This window comes from Anabrus simplex, chromosome 6 (genome assembly GCF_040414725.1).
Source record: "Anabrus simplex isolate iqAnaSimp1 chromosome 6, ASM4041472v1, whole genome shotgun sequence".
In the NCBI taxonomy this organism is placed as follows: domain Eukaryota; kingdom Metazoa; phylum Arthropoda; class Insecta; order Orthoptera; family Tettigoniidae; genus Anabrus; species Anabrus simplex.
Genome location: NC_090270.1, coordinates 123161463 through 123179174, shown reverse-complemented (window position 1 = coordinate 123179174; position 17712 = coordinate 123161463). Strand labels below are relative to the sequence as shown.

Here is a 17712-nt window from a genome sequence, read left to right as displayed (position 1 = left end):
TGGAATGTGATATTTGCCTTATCGGAAGTATAAATAAGTTATTATATCCGTGTGTTAAATTATGGCAAGTACTAAAAACAAAGTTGTTCATAGCGAAGGAAGAGAGATAGTACGCAAAGTAATTGTTTTCTGTGATTTAGAAAAGTCTACACAATGCTTTAGTTTGCCTTTATGTCAAGCAACTAAACGAGCTTCAGCGGCAACAGGAAAATCCGAGACATTTATTAAGAAAATCAGAAGGGAGGTGATAGCGGCAGTGAAAGTGGCAATGACAGTGACATCAATTCCAACCCTGAAAGTGACGGTTCAGTTCACAGTGGAATATCAGGAATAGAGGGATTAACTTAAGAATATAAACCTACATGCTACTCTGCAGGCACCTCAACACTGAAATGGATATTCCTTAATTAATATGGTAAGATAAAATAACCGTTTTTATTTTATTTTCATACTAGCAAGGTACCCGTGCTTCGCTACGGTATTATACTGAAATTTATAATTGAATGCTTATTGTTTTAGATATATAATCCGCCGAAATTCGCGATCTGACTCGTTTTCAGCGAGAATCCACCAAAATTCCCGATCTGACTCGTTTTCTATTAGATTACGGCACGTTTTCTCCCATTTTTCAATCTTCCTTTCCAGCAATCGATTTCGTACTTCCCGGGCTAGGCTCAGATATTCTTCCCGGTCAGTTGGGTCCGTAAATCTTTGCCATACCGTATTTTCCTATAATCATTTTTAATCTGGATAAAATCCTTCAGGAGATCCGGCGTGGTGTCATATTGGGTGCCTTGGCGGCACTGAACCCGCGGCCGGACTACATTCTTAGTCATTATCCGTCCAGGAGCCGTTTCCAGCGCGGTCCGCACATTTGACGACGGTCCGGAACATTATGATTATTATGATTATTATTATTATCATTATGTGTTGCTGGGATGAATGATGACAGGGAAAACCGGAGTATCCGGAGAAAAACCTGTCCCGCCTCCGTTTTGTCCAGCACGAATGTCACATGGAGTGACCGGGATTTGAACCACGGAACCCAGCTGTGAGAGGCCGGCGCGCTGCCGCCTGAGCAACGGAGGATCCTTATAAGTACATTAAGAACACTAAAATCAATTGGTCTCACCTCCTTTTACACCCCACCGCCGTTAGTTTTTACTGCCAACCCCCCCCCCCCCCCCGCAAATTAAAAGAAGGCGTGTTTCTTTATGTTTAAGGGAGATTCCAAACACCAATGTTCACGTCTATTACCTTCAGTTTTGAGATATAAGTATCCCCATAAATATAATTTACTTTTGTCACTTCATTTCAAACTACTCCCCCCCAAGTGAAATTTCCCGCTAAAATACTTGTTTCTTTAATAGTAAAGAATCTTCTAAATACCAATTATCACGACTCTAACTTCTTCACTTTTTGATTTATGTGTCCTCATGAAAGGAATTCAACTCCTTTACACTCCCCCCCCCCCCCAAGATGGTTTCCCCCCAAAAACACGTTTTTCTTTGTTTTTAAAGGAGATCCAAATATGAATTTTCACGTCTGTAACAACTTTAGTTTTTATTAGATGTATATATTCTCATACAATTAAAGTCAATTATTTTTTCAATTCTTTCACCCCCTCCCTTCCCCCCTTCATTGGATTTTCCGAGAATACGTATTTCTTTACTTTTAAAGCAGATTGCAAATATCAAATTTCATGTCTGTAACATCTTCATTTTTAAGATATCAGTAGCCTAATTAAAATAATTCAACATTTTCAGTAACTTTCACCCCACCCTCCACCCAAGTGGTATTTCCGAAAATTAAAAATACACGTTTCTTTATGTTTAATAGAGATAAAAATACCATTTTTCACTTCTGTAATGTGTTAAGTTTTTTTAGTTATACTGTAAAAATTCTCATTTTAAAATTTCAACCCTTTTGGGTTCCCCTTAAGTGGAGTTTCCAAAAACAAATCACCTATGTTTCTTTACATTTACAGGAGATTCAAAACACCCACTTTTTACGTCTGTAATATTTTACGTTTCCAAGATATTCTTTCAAAAATTTCACCCCAATTTGTCACTTCTGTTTTACCGCCATTAATAGGATTTTCCAAAACCTAAAAAAATACGTGTTTCTTTATTTTTAAAGGAGATCCCATATACAAATTTTTAGTTCTGTAATATCTTCCGTTTCTGAGATATATGTATCCTCATTAAAGGCATTCAACCCATTTTTCACCCTTTTACACCCCTCCTATTGGGATTTACAGGAAACAAAAAAATACGTGTTCCTTTATTGTTAGAGGAGATTCTATTCACAGCTTTTTTTTTTTAGAAGACTTTCTCGACAACTTTAAAATTAAAAGAGAGGCTTCAACATTCAGTGACAGACTTTCCAGAAATTTCCCTAGAAAAACTTAGGCAAATTGTTCACAGTATTGGATTTAGCTTTAAAAAACTGAACAAAAAGCCTGTTCTTATGGAATCGTTATCAGTCGCAGCCTCCAAACACGTGTTTTAAGAATAATTTGCCAACTTCAGGAAGAAGGCTACAAGATTTTCTACAGATGAAACATGGTGTGCCCAAAACCACACGATGACGTACACGTGGCAAGAAAAAGTTACTGAAGCTCCGAATGGACAGGCTAATGATTACCAATACCGACGTCACCTGCAAGAAGTATGCGGATGGAGGGGAGGTTTTAAAACTCTGTCAGGAGCTGGACAGCGTGTCATAATACTGTACTACACATTGGCAGTGAAGAGGGATTTCTTCAAGTAACCGAGGTCTGCTTCGTGGGAAAGAAAGGAACAGGTGATTATCACCAGGAAATGAATTCACTCCACTTTGAAGAATGGTTCAGGAAGGTTCTAAGCCTACTCCCTCCAAAATCTGCTGCAGTGATAGACCACGCACCTTACCACACAATGCTGCACCCAGAAACTAAGAACCCTAACAAGTCATGGTTAAAAGCCGACACTATTGCGTGGATTGAGAAAAGAAAGATCCCACTCCCACCTGACGCAACTGATTTCAATTACTTAACAAAAGCAGTACTACTCCATCATGCCCAACCCTACTTCAGAACGCCTCAAAAGAAAATTGAACAGATCATTAAAGAATTAAGAAAAGATGTTGAACTTATCTGGCTGCCAGTAGCTCACTGTGAAATGAACGCTATAGAATTGATTTGAGCCTTTGTGAAGAACAAAATTGCAAAAATAAATGTTGCGAATGCTGAAGAGAAGGGATGAAGCATAAATGTGACAAGAAACCTATGCCAAAAATCCTTACGTTCCACAACGCCTAAGCTCTGGAAAAAATGTATACAACATGCCATACAAATAGAAAAATATTATTGGGAAAAAGACCACCTTCCTGACGAGATTCAAATACAGCCACTTGTAGTCAGTCTTGAAAGTTCTAATTCTTAAAGTGATTAGTTACAAAGACTGAGGATGCTCGTAAACCGAGCGAAACATGCCCCTTTTAATGTAGTGTTGTAGTAAAATGAATTTCTAATACAAAATCAATTGTATTGAATAGGTGGAATAGAAAAGAAAAATAAATAAATTTGTATGCAAACTATGCGAATGCCGTTGATAGCGATTTTGAACAGAATGACACTCAGTACAGGTCCCTGTGGTACGCCATTTTCTTTAACGTAATATTGAGAAAAAGCATTCACTACTTGGACTCGAAAGAGCCAGAGAAACAAAGTTCTCAATAAATGTAAGTGCATTGCCCTGAAATCCCCACTGGTATAGTGTGGAGATTATCCCATAACGCCAGGTATTGTCGTAAGCTTTTTCCATCTCAAAAAACATGGCGTTTTTACTAAGAGATCCTTCCGGAGAAAGGCATCCTGATGGCGCTCTCCAGTCTGATCAGAATGTGATATATACGCTACTGAAGTGAGTAGGTTCCTCTTGTTGAGCACACAAACAACAAAGTAGTTGATCATTTCCTCAACAGGCCTCCCCCTAGCGCACGAAGACGGAGAACCGCCTGATAATTCCAATTGTGAACTGATCTATTACAATGCGCGGTCGTCCTGCTAACAGTCATTTCTTCTTAATGGGCTTGGGAGTACCTTCAATGTACCATCGTTCAATTACCTCCTCCCTTCCTCTTGCTTGGAGACGTGAACACCCGTAACACCCTATGCGGTTTACCTTGCCGTCATTTTCTTTATTCTTCCTTGGTGCATATTTGACGGACCAAAGTGTATTCTGAGGCAGTCAGCTGTTCATTTTGATGAAGAGGAAACCGCTTTTCTCCTAGCTTCTTGCCAATCTAGAGTAAAAAAACCACACAGCACTCACTAGTATATGAAGCTCAAATTCAGTGAACGAAGGTTTTGGAGGCATCTTATAGGAATATGCACTCGCCAACAAACTGAACAAGACTGAAGTTAGTTAATACGAAGACTGAAAATATGTGTTAATTGCGGGTATAGCACGACAAGTTGAAGTAAGACCCTGGAATGTGAGCGTTGTAAGCGCTAGTTTCGTCACTAGGAGTGACAGAGGGAGGATGGTGGGTATGAGAGAGAAGAGTGTGGACACACTGTTGCTGTAGCGAAGCACAACAGACGTAGCAATTCTAACTACCAATTTTTACATCCGTAAATTTTAAAGTTTTAAGATGTAGACACATTCTTTTTAAAAATTTCACCCCCCTTTTCACCCCCCAATATTTGGATTTTCCAAAAACGAAAAAATACGTGTTTCTTTACATTTAAAGTAGATCCCAAATATAAATTTTCAGGTCTGTAATATCTTCAGGTTCTGAAATATAAGTAGCCTCATTAAAAGCATTCAACCCATTATTCACCCTTCCTATTGGGATTTTCCAAAAACAAAAGAATACGTGTTTCTTTACTTTTAAAGGAGATTCTAAATACCAATTATTACATCTATAAACTTTAACAGTTTTGAGATATAGATACACTCATTTTAAAAAATCACAACGATGAAGTCTTGGAATTCATGCATGTTAGGATTGTAGTCCGGTGGAAAGTACATGTTGCACACCGTTGTCATTACAGGTAACAGAGCGCAAATTGGAACAGCATCCAACTGAGTTAACAGTGGCAGATGTCAGAACGGACTAGGGTACAGACGCTCCCAGTCGCCAAGCCATCCACAGGTACTTGGTCTTTGGGAAACACATGAAATTCTCACATAGTTGTGTCATGCCCAGGTCTCAGACGAGATTCCTATAGACAGACAATGGTAGCCTCATTGATGGATATTAATTGACATAACTCCACTAGGTGACATGTGTAACTATTGCAGTATAACTGCAACAGTGCACTGTGTGGATGAGCAATGCAACAAAATTAGGACAGTTGTTTGTCCTTCTTTCGTCCTCTTATCTGCAATGTTTTATAAAAGAAACTGATGGAAATCTCAAGTGCTGGCTTTGCTTTGACACACAAGAGCTGAAATTCTAGAGAGAAGCTATGACGCAGGGGAATTAACGCTGCATATAAATTGCATGTGTGGCGAAAAATTACATGTTGTGTTACTAGACATACACCCAAGATGCCGCACACTGCTTACTCCTCCTTGATCGATGTATATGACTCCTCACAGAGGTAACAAAACTACTGGATTCTTCTACAAATAGGTATTGCAGATATCAAGGTGACAATATGAGAGTGCTCTGGGTTTATTCAGTGCTACCTGCATTAATAACAGCATATACCGTACACACTGTAAGTTGTATGTAAAGCTGTGTTAAGTATCCTATAACAAGTGTACACTGGAAAATGCCTTCAGTCAGTGATGCACATGAAAGGGTTGGACAAAACTCAAGTGGTTATGAACAGGTTCGAGGCACACTTACAGCTTGTTGGACCGAGCTCGATAGCTGCAGTCGCTTAAGTGCGGCCAGTATCCAGTAATCGGGAAATAGTGGGTTCGAGCCCCACTGTCGACAGCCCTGTTTCCCATTTTCACACCAGGCAAATGCCGGGCTGTACTTTAATTAAGGCCACGGCTGCTTCCTTCCAATTCCTAGGCCTTTCCTATCCCATCGTCGCCGTAAGACATATCTGTGTCGGTGCGACGTAAAGCAAAAAACAAAACCACCCCCAGCTTGTTGGTGGCTCCCAAGCCTCCAGCACAACCAACCCTGCAGATAAGTCTCTACCTTCTTTGGGGCAGGAGTTCATGGTTCAGGTCTGCAGTGAGCTCAAGTTGCTTAAAGATGAGATAAATAGTCTTGAACATAAACTGGAGAAACATGATAAACTACTGGATGAACCCGAGTAGTACAGTACATGAAATAGCTTGCTGATTCGCAGTATAATTGAGGAGCCAAATGATGACATTTATGGAAAAGTGAAGGATGTGTTTTCGTAACATCTAGAGGTAGAAATGCCCCTGGAAGCGCTTGACAGAATCTACCCTGTTGGAAAACCTCAGAGGGAGTTAACAATGGAAAAACAGACGATTATTGTAAAGATTGCTCGCTACTGGGAACGTCATGCGTATGGAGTGCTAAACGCAAGCTGAAAGGCATAAAAATGCTGATCACCGAATCACTGACAAGAACAAGTAAAGACATTCTAAACTGTGCATCGGACCGATTTGGCATGGAAAATGCACGGGCACAAGACGGACATACCGTGGTTCTGCTTTCAGATGGCACTAAAAAGATTATTACAACAAATGCAAACATGAAGGGCTTAAAGTTTTAGCGAGATAAACAATAACCACAATGTTTGTTGTAATTGTTACTATAGTACCAGTATTCTTAAGAATATATGTGCAAGTGCCAACGAGCAAGTCAGCTCTTTCATTCACCAGAAAGGTGTGGCAAGTTCCCTTCCCTTATATCATCATGTTGGAATTCTCGTTATTTTGCTAGACAATTACTGTACTCCTCAACCTGATTTCAGTATCAATAATCCCTCCCGTCATGGCTCTCCCTCCCCAACAAACATTGTCGTCCTCTCCTCACAGCTGTCATGTAAATGCATTTCTCTTCTGGCACTACTAAACAAAAATACATGACATATCCTTGCCATTACTGAATCCTGGTTAAGTACTAACATTCCATCCTCCGTTGTCAAAATCAACATGACCTAACCGTTTCAACAGGTTGGATGGAAAGCATGGAGGCAGGACAGCGATTTCCTGTAGAACTGCCCTGAAGAGCAGTGATATGTGTACTCAACTGCACAAACATTGGCCAATAAGGTGGAACGAGAATCATTTTATTTTGAAGTCATCATATGATACCGGTGTCAATATGGAACAGCAAATATGAGATTTATAAAAACTGCAAAAATTGTCCAGCAAAGAAATAATTTAATTTAATATTTTTTTTTTTTTAAATAAGAGGATATTCATAAACTGTGTATAGCTGGTACCGAAGAGATGATACTTGGAATCCTACTACCTGCACAATATGTTCATCCTATTTCAAACAAGAGGCTTTTGAAACAAAGTCATCTTCTGGGACAGCTCAAATTTTTCATCCCAGGGTACCTAAATGCAGCCTGAGTTCATGTTTCGGAAGTAATTTTTTTCTTCTTACAATTGTACAAAACTATTTTAATCCTCCTAGTCAACACTATATATTTTATGTCCCATTAAGACTAAACTTCACACATAAATAGACATTTTCAATCCGCCATTGGGTCAACCGTCAATATGGATTTAACATGAAATTTGTTTCTTTCTTTCTTTTTTTTTTTTTTTGCTAGTTGCCTTACATTCCACCGACACAGATAGGTCTTATGGTGACAATGGGATAGGAAATGGCTAGGAGTGGGGCATTTGCCTGGTGTGAAAATGGGAAACCACGTTTTAGGGCTGCCTACAGTGGGATTTGAGCACACTATCTGCCGGATGCAAGCTCACAGCTGCGCGCTCCTAACCGCATAGCCAACTCGCCCGGTAACATGAGATTCATAGTCCGTAAAGTAATTTTTTTCTCAAGCATTTAATGTCGCAATAACACACAGAAGGTTTCTGGTGGCATATCGATGGGAAAGGGCTAGGATTAGGAAGGTAGCGGCCATGGCCTTAATTAAGGCACAACCCAAGCATTTGCCTTGTGTGAAAATGAGAAACCATGGAAAACTGTCTTCAGGGCTGCTGACAGAGAGTTTCGAACCTACCATCTATTGAATGCAAGTGTAAGCTCACATCTATACAACCCAAACTGAATGACCCACTCATGCGATGAAGTAAATATTAAAAGACAAAAGGTGATTATTTCTGTCATATATAAATAATTGGTCAATAAGGTGGAACCAGAATATATAAATAATACCTTGTGTGGGACACTGTAAGTACTTCAGTGGAAAGATCCAAGCAGCCGTGTGGACAGTAAGTGCTGAGGCCGTAGAAAAGAGCCTCTTGATGGGAGTGTGGCCCCAAAGGGACCACCGTTTTTGTGACAGAAATTGGCCTGGATGTGCAAAGATAAGTAAAAGCTACTAAAAACCCTTTTGTTTGCTCTAAAGACAATATGCACTACAGCTATATAATAGAGCCTTTACTTATGTTTCTATTCTGCACAGGTTGGTAACGAAAGCTGTAAGTTTCGATTTCTGGGAATGACGTCATATCAGCTGCTCGACTAATGGGCAATGGCATGTGAAATATTAGCTTATAAAAGTGAACATACCTTTTGGGATGGGTTGGTGGAACCCTGGCATTCATAATGAACACAGCTCTTCTCTACAAGCATTTTAAGGTAACGTTTATATATGAACTTATCATTATTCCAGCCCGGCTGACAAGATTTTCACACCCGCGGAACGACTGTCGTTTGTTTACACGCTTGCGGCCTTCTCGGGAAGGATGTTGTTAAGTGGTGCTTAGTGCTGCCAACCTCTGTACTTGGGAAATAATGAGCGAGTGGTGCTTCGATAGCTGGTGGTGGTGATTATTGTTACACGATTGATGAGTTGTTCTTGCCGTGCGGACGTTAGGATAGGACCTGGACAAGGCCAATGATTTGTCTTTGCACATCCAGGCCAATTTCCGTTTCAGTATAGGACCTGGACAAGACCATTGGTCTTAAGAATACCGGTACTATAGTAACAATTACATCAAACATTGTGGTTATTATCCCGCTAAAACTTTAAGCCCTTCATGTTCGCATTTGTTTCATTCACCCGGAAGTTGTGGTAAGTTCCTTTCCCTTATACATCATGTTGGAATTCTCGTTATTTTGCTAGACAATTACTGTACTCCTGAACCTGATGACAGTCTTACGCCCCCAGGTTACAAGCTGCGAAGTGGCCTTAGGCCTCTAGTTTCCTGTAGAAACACAATTGGTCTGGATTGGTTCTTGCCGTGCGAATGTTAGTATAGGACCTGGACAAGACCATTGGTCTGGAGTGGTTCTTGCCATGCGGATGTTAGGATAGGACCTGGGGCCTATTCCACAAAAGTATGGTCTTGTACATTACAAGTTACTAGTGTGGGTTCTTGTAATGTATGGAGTTGTACATTTCTGTTCCACAAAAGATTGATAGTCTCTTGTATATTACCAGTGAATTGTTACAAGTTTTACAAGTGACGACATATCAATAAACATACTACGTCATAGCATGAATCAGCTGTTTATCTTCGTATTCCATTCGTTGAATTAGGTTATGCTTGCCTCATTTATCGTAATATCGTATTTTACTGTAACTTATGCAGCAAAGATTGAAAGAACTAATATTCCTGTGAATTTTTTAATGCTACGATGTTATTTATCAGTTTATTTCTTTGATGATAGGAAATTACTCCGTTATTATCACCCATTCTGTTCTTCCGCGATCCTCGCGTATGTTCTACGAGAGTCTATTTATAACATACCTACCTTGGTCTGTCATTAGGAATCAGATGCCGCTAATACCGATATTCGGCCGCCAAACTTAATTGTTACGAAATTGCAAACTCTGCATGAATTGTTAAAATGATGTCAAGAGACACAAAGTTATTCATTTTGAAGGAAATAGAAGGTAGGAAAGATATTTGTTTCGGTGGATTCAGCGAGAGTCTGAAAAAACAAGACAAAATAAATGGTTGGATGGAATGGAAATATTTGACTTGGGAAAAGCTCATTGAGCTTTTGAGGGGAAAAGTTGGACGTATGTAAGAGATATTCTGCTCATTAATGATTCCAGGAATGTCCTTCTTGGAATATGTTTTTTTCAGTATTTTCAGGCCAACAAACAATTTGAGGAAATTTTATATCATTTATTGCAGCTACCACAGACCGAAGATTTTGCCATCTCAAGCCAATGTAATGTTGTTAGTAAATGTTGTTTAGCAGAGAGAGATTTATTTCTGTTTGTAGGATATTTTAAGCTATAGCCAATATCTATCAAAAGTTCTTCCACTTGTACTGTGCTTAACCTAAAACGTTCATTTTATTCAAATACATAAACTGGAAGTTTATTCTTTCCCTGTACAGACGACAGTTTTCATTTTCATCACCATCACTATCACTACTGCTAGACCACATATTTATCAAAATGTATCCAAAATAAGCGTATTTAAATAGCACTAGTACATTTATATATTATTGTCCTTTCACTGGTAGAGAATTCTTCTCAATTCGCTAGTAAGTTACAAGTACTAGTACTTTTGTGGAACACGCCTATAAAAATTCACTAGTAATTTGTAAGTATGGAGTAGTAAAGTACAACTGTAGAAAATTCTTTTGTGGAACAGAAACTCTGGTATTTGTACAAGTTACTAGAGAATTTACTTGTAATGTACAAGACCATACTTTTGTGGAACAGGCCCCTGGACAAGATCACTGGTCTGGAATGGTTCTTGCTGTGCGGACATTAGGATAGGATCTGGACAAGACCTGCGATATAAAGACGACAGTGTGCTGGGGTCGGTAATGGATTATAATTAGCATTATTGATGGGAACGAGATCATGTGCCACTTTACATTGGCCAATAGGAATGCAAGTAGCTACTTCAAAAATGAAAATGGTGTGTAATACTCTTTATTAGGTTATAAAAGTAAATGTACTTCTTGAGGCAGGATGGTGGGTTCCTGGACATAGCAATGAACACATCTCTCCTCTGAGAGATTAATTTCCACTTACTTATAACCCTAGAGATATGCTGTCAGCCAGGCTGGAGTAATAACTTGAGAAGTTTATGTAGGCCCCTATTATATTCTGGAGTACCTCTCCTAGAATTCTAACAGACGAGCTGCTCGACTACGCGGTATGTTACAAACCATCCAAGCTGTCAGAGGAACGATGGTGGGGAATGACATCAGTAGACAAATAAGCTAGAGCGGAGCTTTCAATGGTAGTAAAGATCATAATATGAAGATAAAGTGGGAAATGTTAGAAAGGACTAGGGATTGGAATTACCTATTTATAAAGGAAACGCTCGATACACTTCAAACTTCGTTAGAATCATTTTAATAAAGACTATATAAACAACTGAAAGGGAATCTGACTCATAGGCGACAGTCCTAAATGCTGATCAATAATGACTGATTGAAGTTTAATAGTCCTATTCATTTCTTGAGAGGAGTAGTATTTGTTACCTCTTGCGATATAATCCTCCATATGAGGCTAAAATCCTATTGTGTGGTCTTTAAAAATGAATTGCCGTGTAACAAACTCAAATTATACAAAGTTCACCGATACATAACAAGTCCAGTTATAGGCAAACTGTCAGAATGGTTTCAAACAGACAGTAAAATATAAACAACTTACGTCATCTCTAGGATCTACAGGTCCGGAACGATCAAGTAAATATTTCACTATATCTTTATGTCCACCAAGAGCAGCCCAATGTATCAACATTCGTCCATTCTGCAACATTAAAATTCGCAGAATAGAATATTTCATACAACTTGTCTCCAATCATAAACCGTAAACAAGGTAGCGAACTTACATCGTCCAATAGAGTCAGTATTTTATCATCATCTGCGATTTTCAATTTTAATCCTTCAAAGTTGCCCTTGTACGCTAATTCAAAAACAGTATTCTCAGCCATTTTTGAACTACCGCAGACGCCGGAGACATTTAAAACTAGCCCGTCACTATAGAGGTGGTCAATGAAATATTGCAAAGATAGTGCTCTCGTAGCCATTGAAACGCTACTGAGCTGATCGGCGAATGTGCTGCTCCTGTGGCAATAATAATCAAGTCTAGCACGTCAGGACCTTCTTCGAAGGTCATGGTATTGGCATCTGTGGTATTTTAATTTACAGCGTCTGGGAATTTGATCAATGATTTTGTAAACGATTTTGTAAAATACTCCAGTTCGATCAGGTAACCTTCGTCATTCTTCGTTGATCAATAACTGGGTCCAACATTACTCCATTATTCCCAATAACAGGAGTTATTCCCAGTTTCACTCTCCGATGTAAGCAGTGTCCGGAATAAAGAAACTATGATGGGGTTGTAAATATAAATTCGCAAGTTTCTCGCTTCATAAGATTTTGCTATTTTTAAATATTTGCTGTGATATTAATATCACGATGTCCCCAACAATTTGTGATACCGGTACGTGAGTTACAACCTTGAGGCCCTGTTAAGTTCTGGCATAGCTTCAACTTACTTGAATTAGGCTCATCCCGTTCATTATCTCTTCAGCTTTGTCCGGCTCCATGGCTAAATGGTTATCGTGCTGGCCTTTGGTTACAGGGGTTCTGCGTTCGATTTCCGTCAGGGTCGGGAATTTTAACCATCATCGGTTAATTCCGTTGGTACTGGGGCTGGGTGTATGTATTGTCTTCATCATCATTATTTCATCCTCATCACGACCTGCACCTGGCGAGCCGAACTTGTCGGACACTCCCGGTACTAAACGCCATACGCCATTTTTTTCCCTCGGCTTTGAAGCGTACCGGTACCCCGTAATTGGTTATGCACTCGCTCAGAATTGTGAAATCGTTTCACGGTACAGTCGGTTGGCAATTAAGGGTGCTCAAATTGGGAGAACCGTATCAATTGGTTTATTGGCAACTCAACAGAACTCCCTTTCAAAATAGCCAATACTCTGGATCTTGTTACGACCGGTTTTAGTTGAAAGTACATAGCACTTTTTTAAAATATCTTATTTTATGCCTATCAATCAATCAATCAATCAATCAATCAATCAATCAATCAATCAATCAATCAATCAATCAATCAATCAGTTAATCAATCAATCACTACTGATCTGCATTTAGGGCAGTCGCCCAGGTGGCAGATTCCCTATCTGTTGTTTTCCTAGCCTTTTCTTAAATGATTGCAAAGAAATTGGGAATTTATTGAACATCTCCCTTGGTAAGTTATTCCAATCCCTAACTCCCCTTCCTATAAACGAATATTTGCTCCAATTTGTCCTCTTGAATTCCAACTTTATCTTCATATTGTGATCTTTCCTACTTTTAAAGACACCATCCAAACTTATTCGTCTACTGATGTCCTCCCACGCCATCTCTCCACTGACAGCTCGGAACATACCACTTAGTCGAGCAGCTCGTCTCCTTTCTCCCAATTCTTCCCAGCCCAAAACTTAGCAACATTTTTGTAACGCTACTCTTTTGTCGGAAATCGCCTAGAACAAATCGAGCTGCTTTTGGATTTTTTTTTCCAGTTCCTGAATCAAGTAATACTGGTAAGGGTTCCATACATCGATGTTAGGCCCCTTTAAACAACAAGCAACAAACAACAAGGTTCCATACACTGGAACCATACTTTAGTTGGGGTCTCACCAGAGACAAATATGCTCTCTCCTTTACATCCTTACTACAAGCCCTACATACTCTCATAACCATGTGCAGAGATCTGTACCTTTAATTTACAATCATATTTATGTGATTACCCCAATGAAGATCTTTCCTTATATTAATACCTAGGTATTTACAATGATCCCCAAGGGCCGATGACCTTCGATGTTAGGCCGTTTAAAACAACAAGCAAGCAAGCAATGATCCCCAAAGGGAACTTTCACCCCATCACGTAGTAATTAAAACTGAGAAGATTTCTCCTATTTGTGAAACTCACAACCTGACTTTTATCCCCGTTTATCATCATACCATTGCCTACTGTCCATCTCACATTATCGAGGTCATTTTGCAGTTGCTCATAATCTTGTAACTTATTTATTACTCTGTACAGAATAACATCATCTGCGAAAAGCCTTATCTCTGATTCCACTTCTTTACACATATCATTGATATATATATATATATGAAAACATAAAGGTCCATTAATACTCCCATTGTATTCTCTAACTTGATTGCAGGGCTTAGGGATTATTTCATTTTCCCAATTTTCTTATCTATGAATCAAGTTCATTCGCAGGCTTGTTTAGTTAATATTACAAGAATATGATAACCTCACTGATTTGCCATTTAAGTCAACATAATCACCACTACTAAAATCTCTGAATAGTACCGTATTTACCAATGTTTCATAATTTGTGCTAAATATTAAAAGTATTTCTAACTCAGTACGGTACGATCACGAAATGCATTACGGTATATTACGGTAGGTAAGTAGGTACTTCTATAAGTCACTTATTTAATTTCCAGTTGAATCTAAGGTCGTAGGTCTCACTTTCAAGGTGCTGTTACAAAATAGTACAAACATGTAGAAAAGTAAACATCCGTGACTGGGAGAGAGAGAGACCCTTGTTTCCAAAAATAAAAAAAGTCTTAGAAACTATAATTTAGAGATCGGGTATAAGTGAGCAGGCGTAATTGTAATTTTTAGCTAGTAATAGATAAATTAATTGTAACAAAACCATGCATGTATCAAAATAATTTGGATTGCAATAAATGGTTATTCTCTCCCCAGTTCCTGACGATCCGGAACTAGGGGATGGGAGTATTCTATTCTATTCTAGAAAAGGAAACGTAGTAGATACCGTATGCCGGTATTTACCTTCTCAGTCTGATCCTGTAACGATTAAGAGGGCGGTCCCTCAGGGAAAAATTATTTGACCTTGATGTTTTCTTATATATATATATATAGAGAGAGAGAGAGAGAGAGAGAGCCCATACAGTTACTCACAAAAGTATTCGTACACTAGAGGTATTTAAGTTATAAATGAAAGAGATTTAATGTTTGAATTGTGATATTATTTATGAAAATGAAAGTTAATACCGACTGTACATATGAACTAAAATCATTTCTGACTTTTACATAGGACAATGGTAAGTAATATCACAAAATCACAACTATAGAGTGCCACAAACGTATTCTTGCGCAGTACAAAAGTAGCTTAAAACACGAATGTTCTAAAAATTAGTACTTGGTAGGATAACTTTTCTGTTGTATTACACTTCGTAGCCGTTTAGGCATTGATTTTACCAAATTGCTTGTTATTGATGGTGAAATAGCCTGCTATTCTTCTTGAAGATATTCTTTAAGACCTGTAGCATTTCGAATGTCATGTTTTTTAAGTCGTTTTCCAAGAAGAGACCACAAATTTTCTATCGGACTGATATCCGGCGATTGGGGAGGTGTTTCCAGTACTTTAGGGCAATCATATAACAACCAACTACGTACAAGTAATGACTTGTGCTTCGGGTCATTGGCTTGGTGGAATTTGAAACTATTCTCTATACCCATTTTTATAGCACCCTCTTTTAAATTATTCTTCAGTATGTCTACGTACATGTGTTGGTCCATCGTGCCTTCAATGAAGGCTAGATTTCCGACACCATTGGAAGATATACAGCTCCGAAATAGTACTGAACCGCCCTCGTACTTAATAGTGGAACTAAGATTTTTGATATTTAGTTCATTTGCCTTTCTCCATGCTATTTGCCTACCATCTGACCCAAAAATGTTAAATTTACTTTCATCAGTAAGGCCATCTACATACGGAGCTACTCATTAGTAATTGATTAGTAACTGAAGTTTCCGGCCGATTACTTGAGTGTCACTTCCTGTGTATTTCAATGGAAAGCCACATACGGCACTACCAGTTAGTAATCTGTTATTAACTAGTTTGTAATCAGTTTCAGGTGACTCGGGGAGCCAGTCACCAGCGAGTTTAGTTTCTCAGTTCCCAGTGATCAAGTGCCTTTTTACGATGGTGAACGAACAAGTTTTGAACATAAAGTTAGTGGGAGAAATTGAAAAACACCCCGTACTGTACAATTGTACGCTGAAGGATTAGCAAGAAAGGACATTACGAAGAAAGCATGGAATGATTTCCTAAGCTTTTAAATTTTTTTATAAAAATAATGTTCACTTTTCTTACCTGACAGTTATTAGCACTCTTTCCTCGGCACTCAGACATTCCCTCATAATTGTATTTCGCTGTCGAATTGCAGGCGCAATAAGCTGCACCAAGTCCATATGACTGTGTTTGGTCATACGATAAAGATAAATAAATTTAGCATCCCTTTTTTCGAACACCTTTACTGCTATAAATAATCTGCAGTGGATGTTCTTTTCAAAATATGGGTGAACCCAATACCTTCTTCTATTTTTTCTCTTGAAATAATGAAATACAATCATGTCTTCTTCGTCACTTGATTCAGTGGTTGACATTCTAGCAAAGTTAAGAAGCGATCTAGCGAGTCCACACCAAACTTGACAAATGGCTAATCAGGAAGAATCCGTCACCGTATAGTAGCTTCGTGTGTGGAGCCGAGTCATTATTCAGTTACTAACCAGTTTGTGACCCCGGTTACAAACCAGTCACGTTTATAATGAGTAGCTCCGTGTGTAGAGGGCCTAACTATGACGTGCTTCCAAAAGTCCTCTGTTTTCATTGCATGTTCCACAGCACACGCCAATCTACTGTATTTTTGCGATTTATTTGACTGATATAAGTTTTTTTTTCTAGCTACTCTCCCATTATAATTGTTCCTCCTTAACACTCTCCTTACAGTTTCTGAAACTTACTTTTACACCAATATAGTTTTCACAGCTAGAAGCAACCATGGGAGCACTCATTTTTGGATTTTATTTTATTTACAATAAATCGGTCACCACTTGGAATCAGCAGTCTAGGACGTCCTGATTTTGGTTTATCTTGAAGCCCGTTTCCTTTCTTGAATTTCTTGACGATTGACTGGATTGTCGAAACAGACTTTCCCGTGATTTCTTTAATATGTCGGTATGTTTTAACTTTCTTGAAATGATCAACTAACAGCTGACTTAATTCAACGGTTGTGTTTTTACTTTTACGCGTCATTGTACTGTTTGTAGGCGCAGTAGACTGTTGAGGTCTTTGTCTGTATCACAACTGCTATCTTGAGTGCATCCTCGGCTTCATTTCCATTCAGGACAAAACCAAACCGATGTTTCAGAGCTATGTACGAATACTTTTGTGACGTGACGTTATTGTTTCAGTTATATTACTTGACGTTTGCAGGACAAAACTGTTTTATGTACACGAAGTACCCAACATGGGCTATTGCCTGTACATTTCGCATTCATATTTTACCAATATTAAAACATCTGACGGTCATAATACTGTTATTAACATTGTGAGTAACTCTAAATGATATGACTATCTGTAGTAGCCTACCCGTCATTGACTGGACAATCATGTAGCACGTGCATGATAACATTTTTATCCACCCCTCATATTGTTCCCCAGATTCTGAAGCATATAAGTGGACATGTGGTGGTGGTGATTACTGTTTTAAGAGGAAGTACAACTAGGCAACCATCCTCTATTAACACTAATCAGAGAGAAGCATGCCTCTGTTTCCCTGTCAGCGGCTTGTCGTGACGTACTCGATTTCTTGCTCTCTGTAGCCCTTCAC

General features: G+C 38.8%; 1 protein-coding gene across 1 annotated transcript in view; it reads right to left on the bottom strand.

Moving 5' to 3' along the window:
* Positions 1 to 12083, bottom strand: part of LOC136875537 (26S proteasome non-ATPase regulatory subunit 10) — a 60552-nt gene extending 48469 nt beyond the window's left edge. The window contains exons 1-2 of the mRNA XM_067149085.2: positions 11883 to 12083; positions 11702 to 11800 (exon numbers count right to left, since the gene is read on the bottom strand). Coding sequence (XP_067005186.1) covers positions 11702 to 11800; positions 11883 to 12080 — 297 coding nt within the window. The 5' untranslated portion in view covers positions 12081 to 12083. The remainder of the gene's footprint in view (positions 1 to 11701; positions 11801 to 11882) is intronic.
* Between the last annotated feature and the right edge of the window lie 5629 nt (positions 12084 to 17712).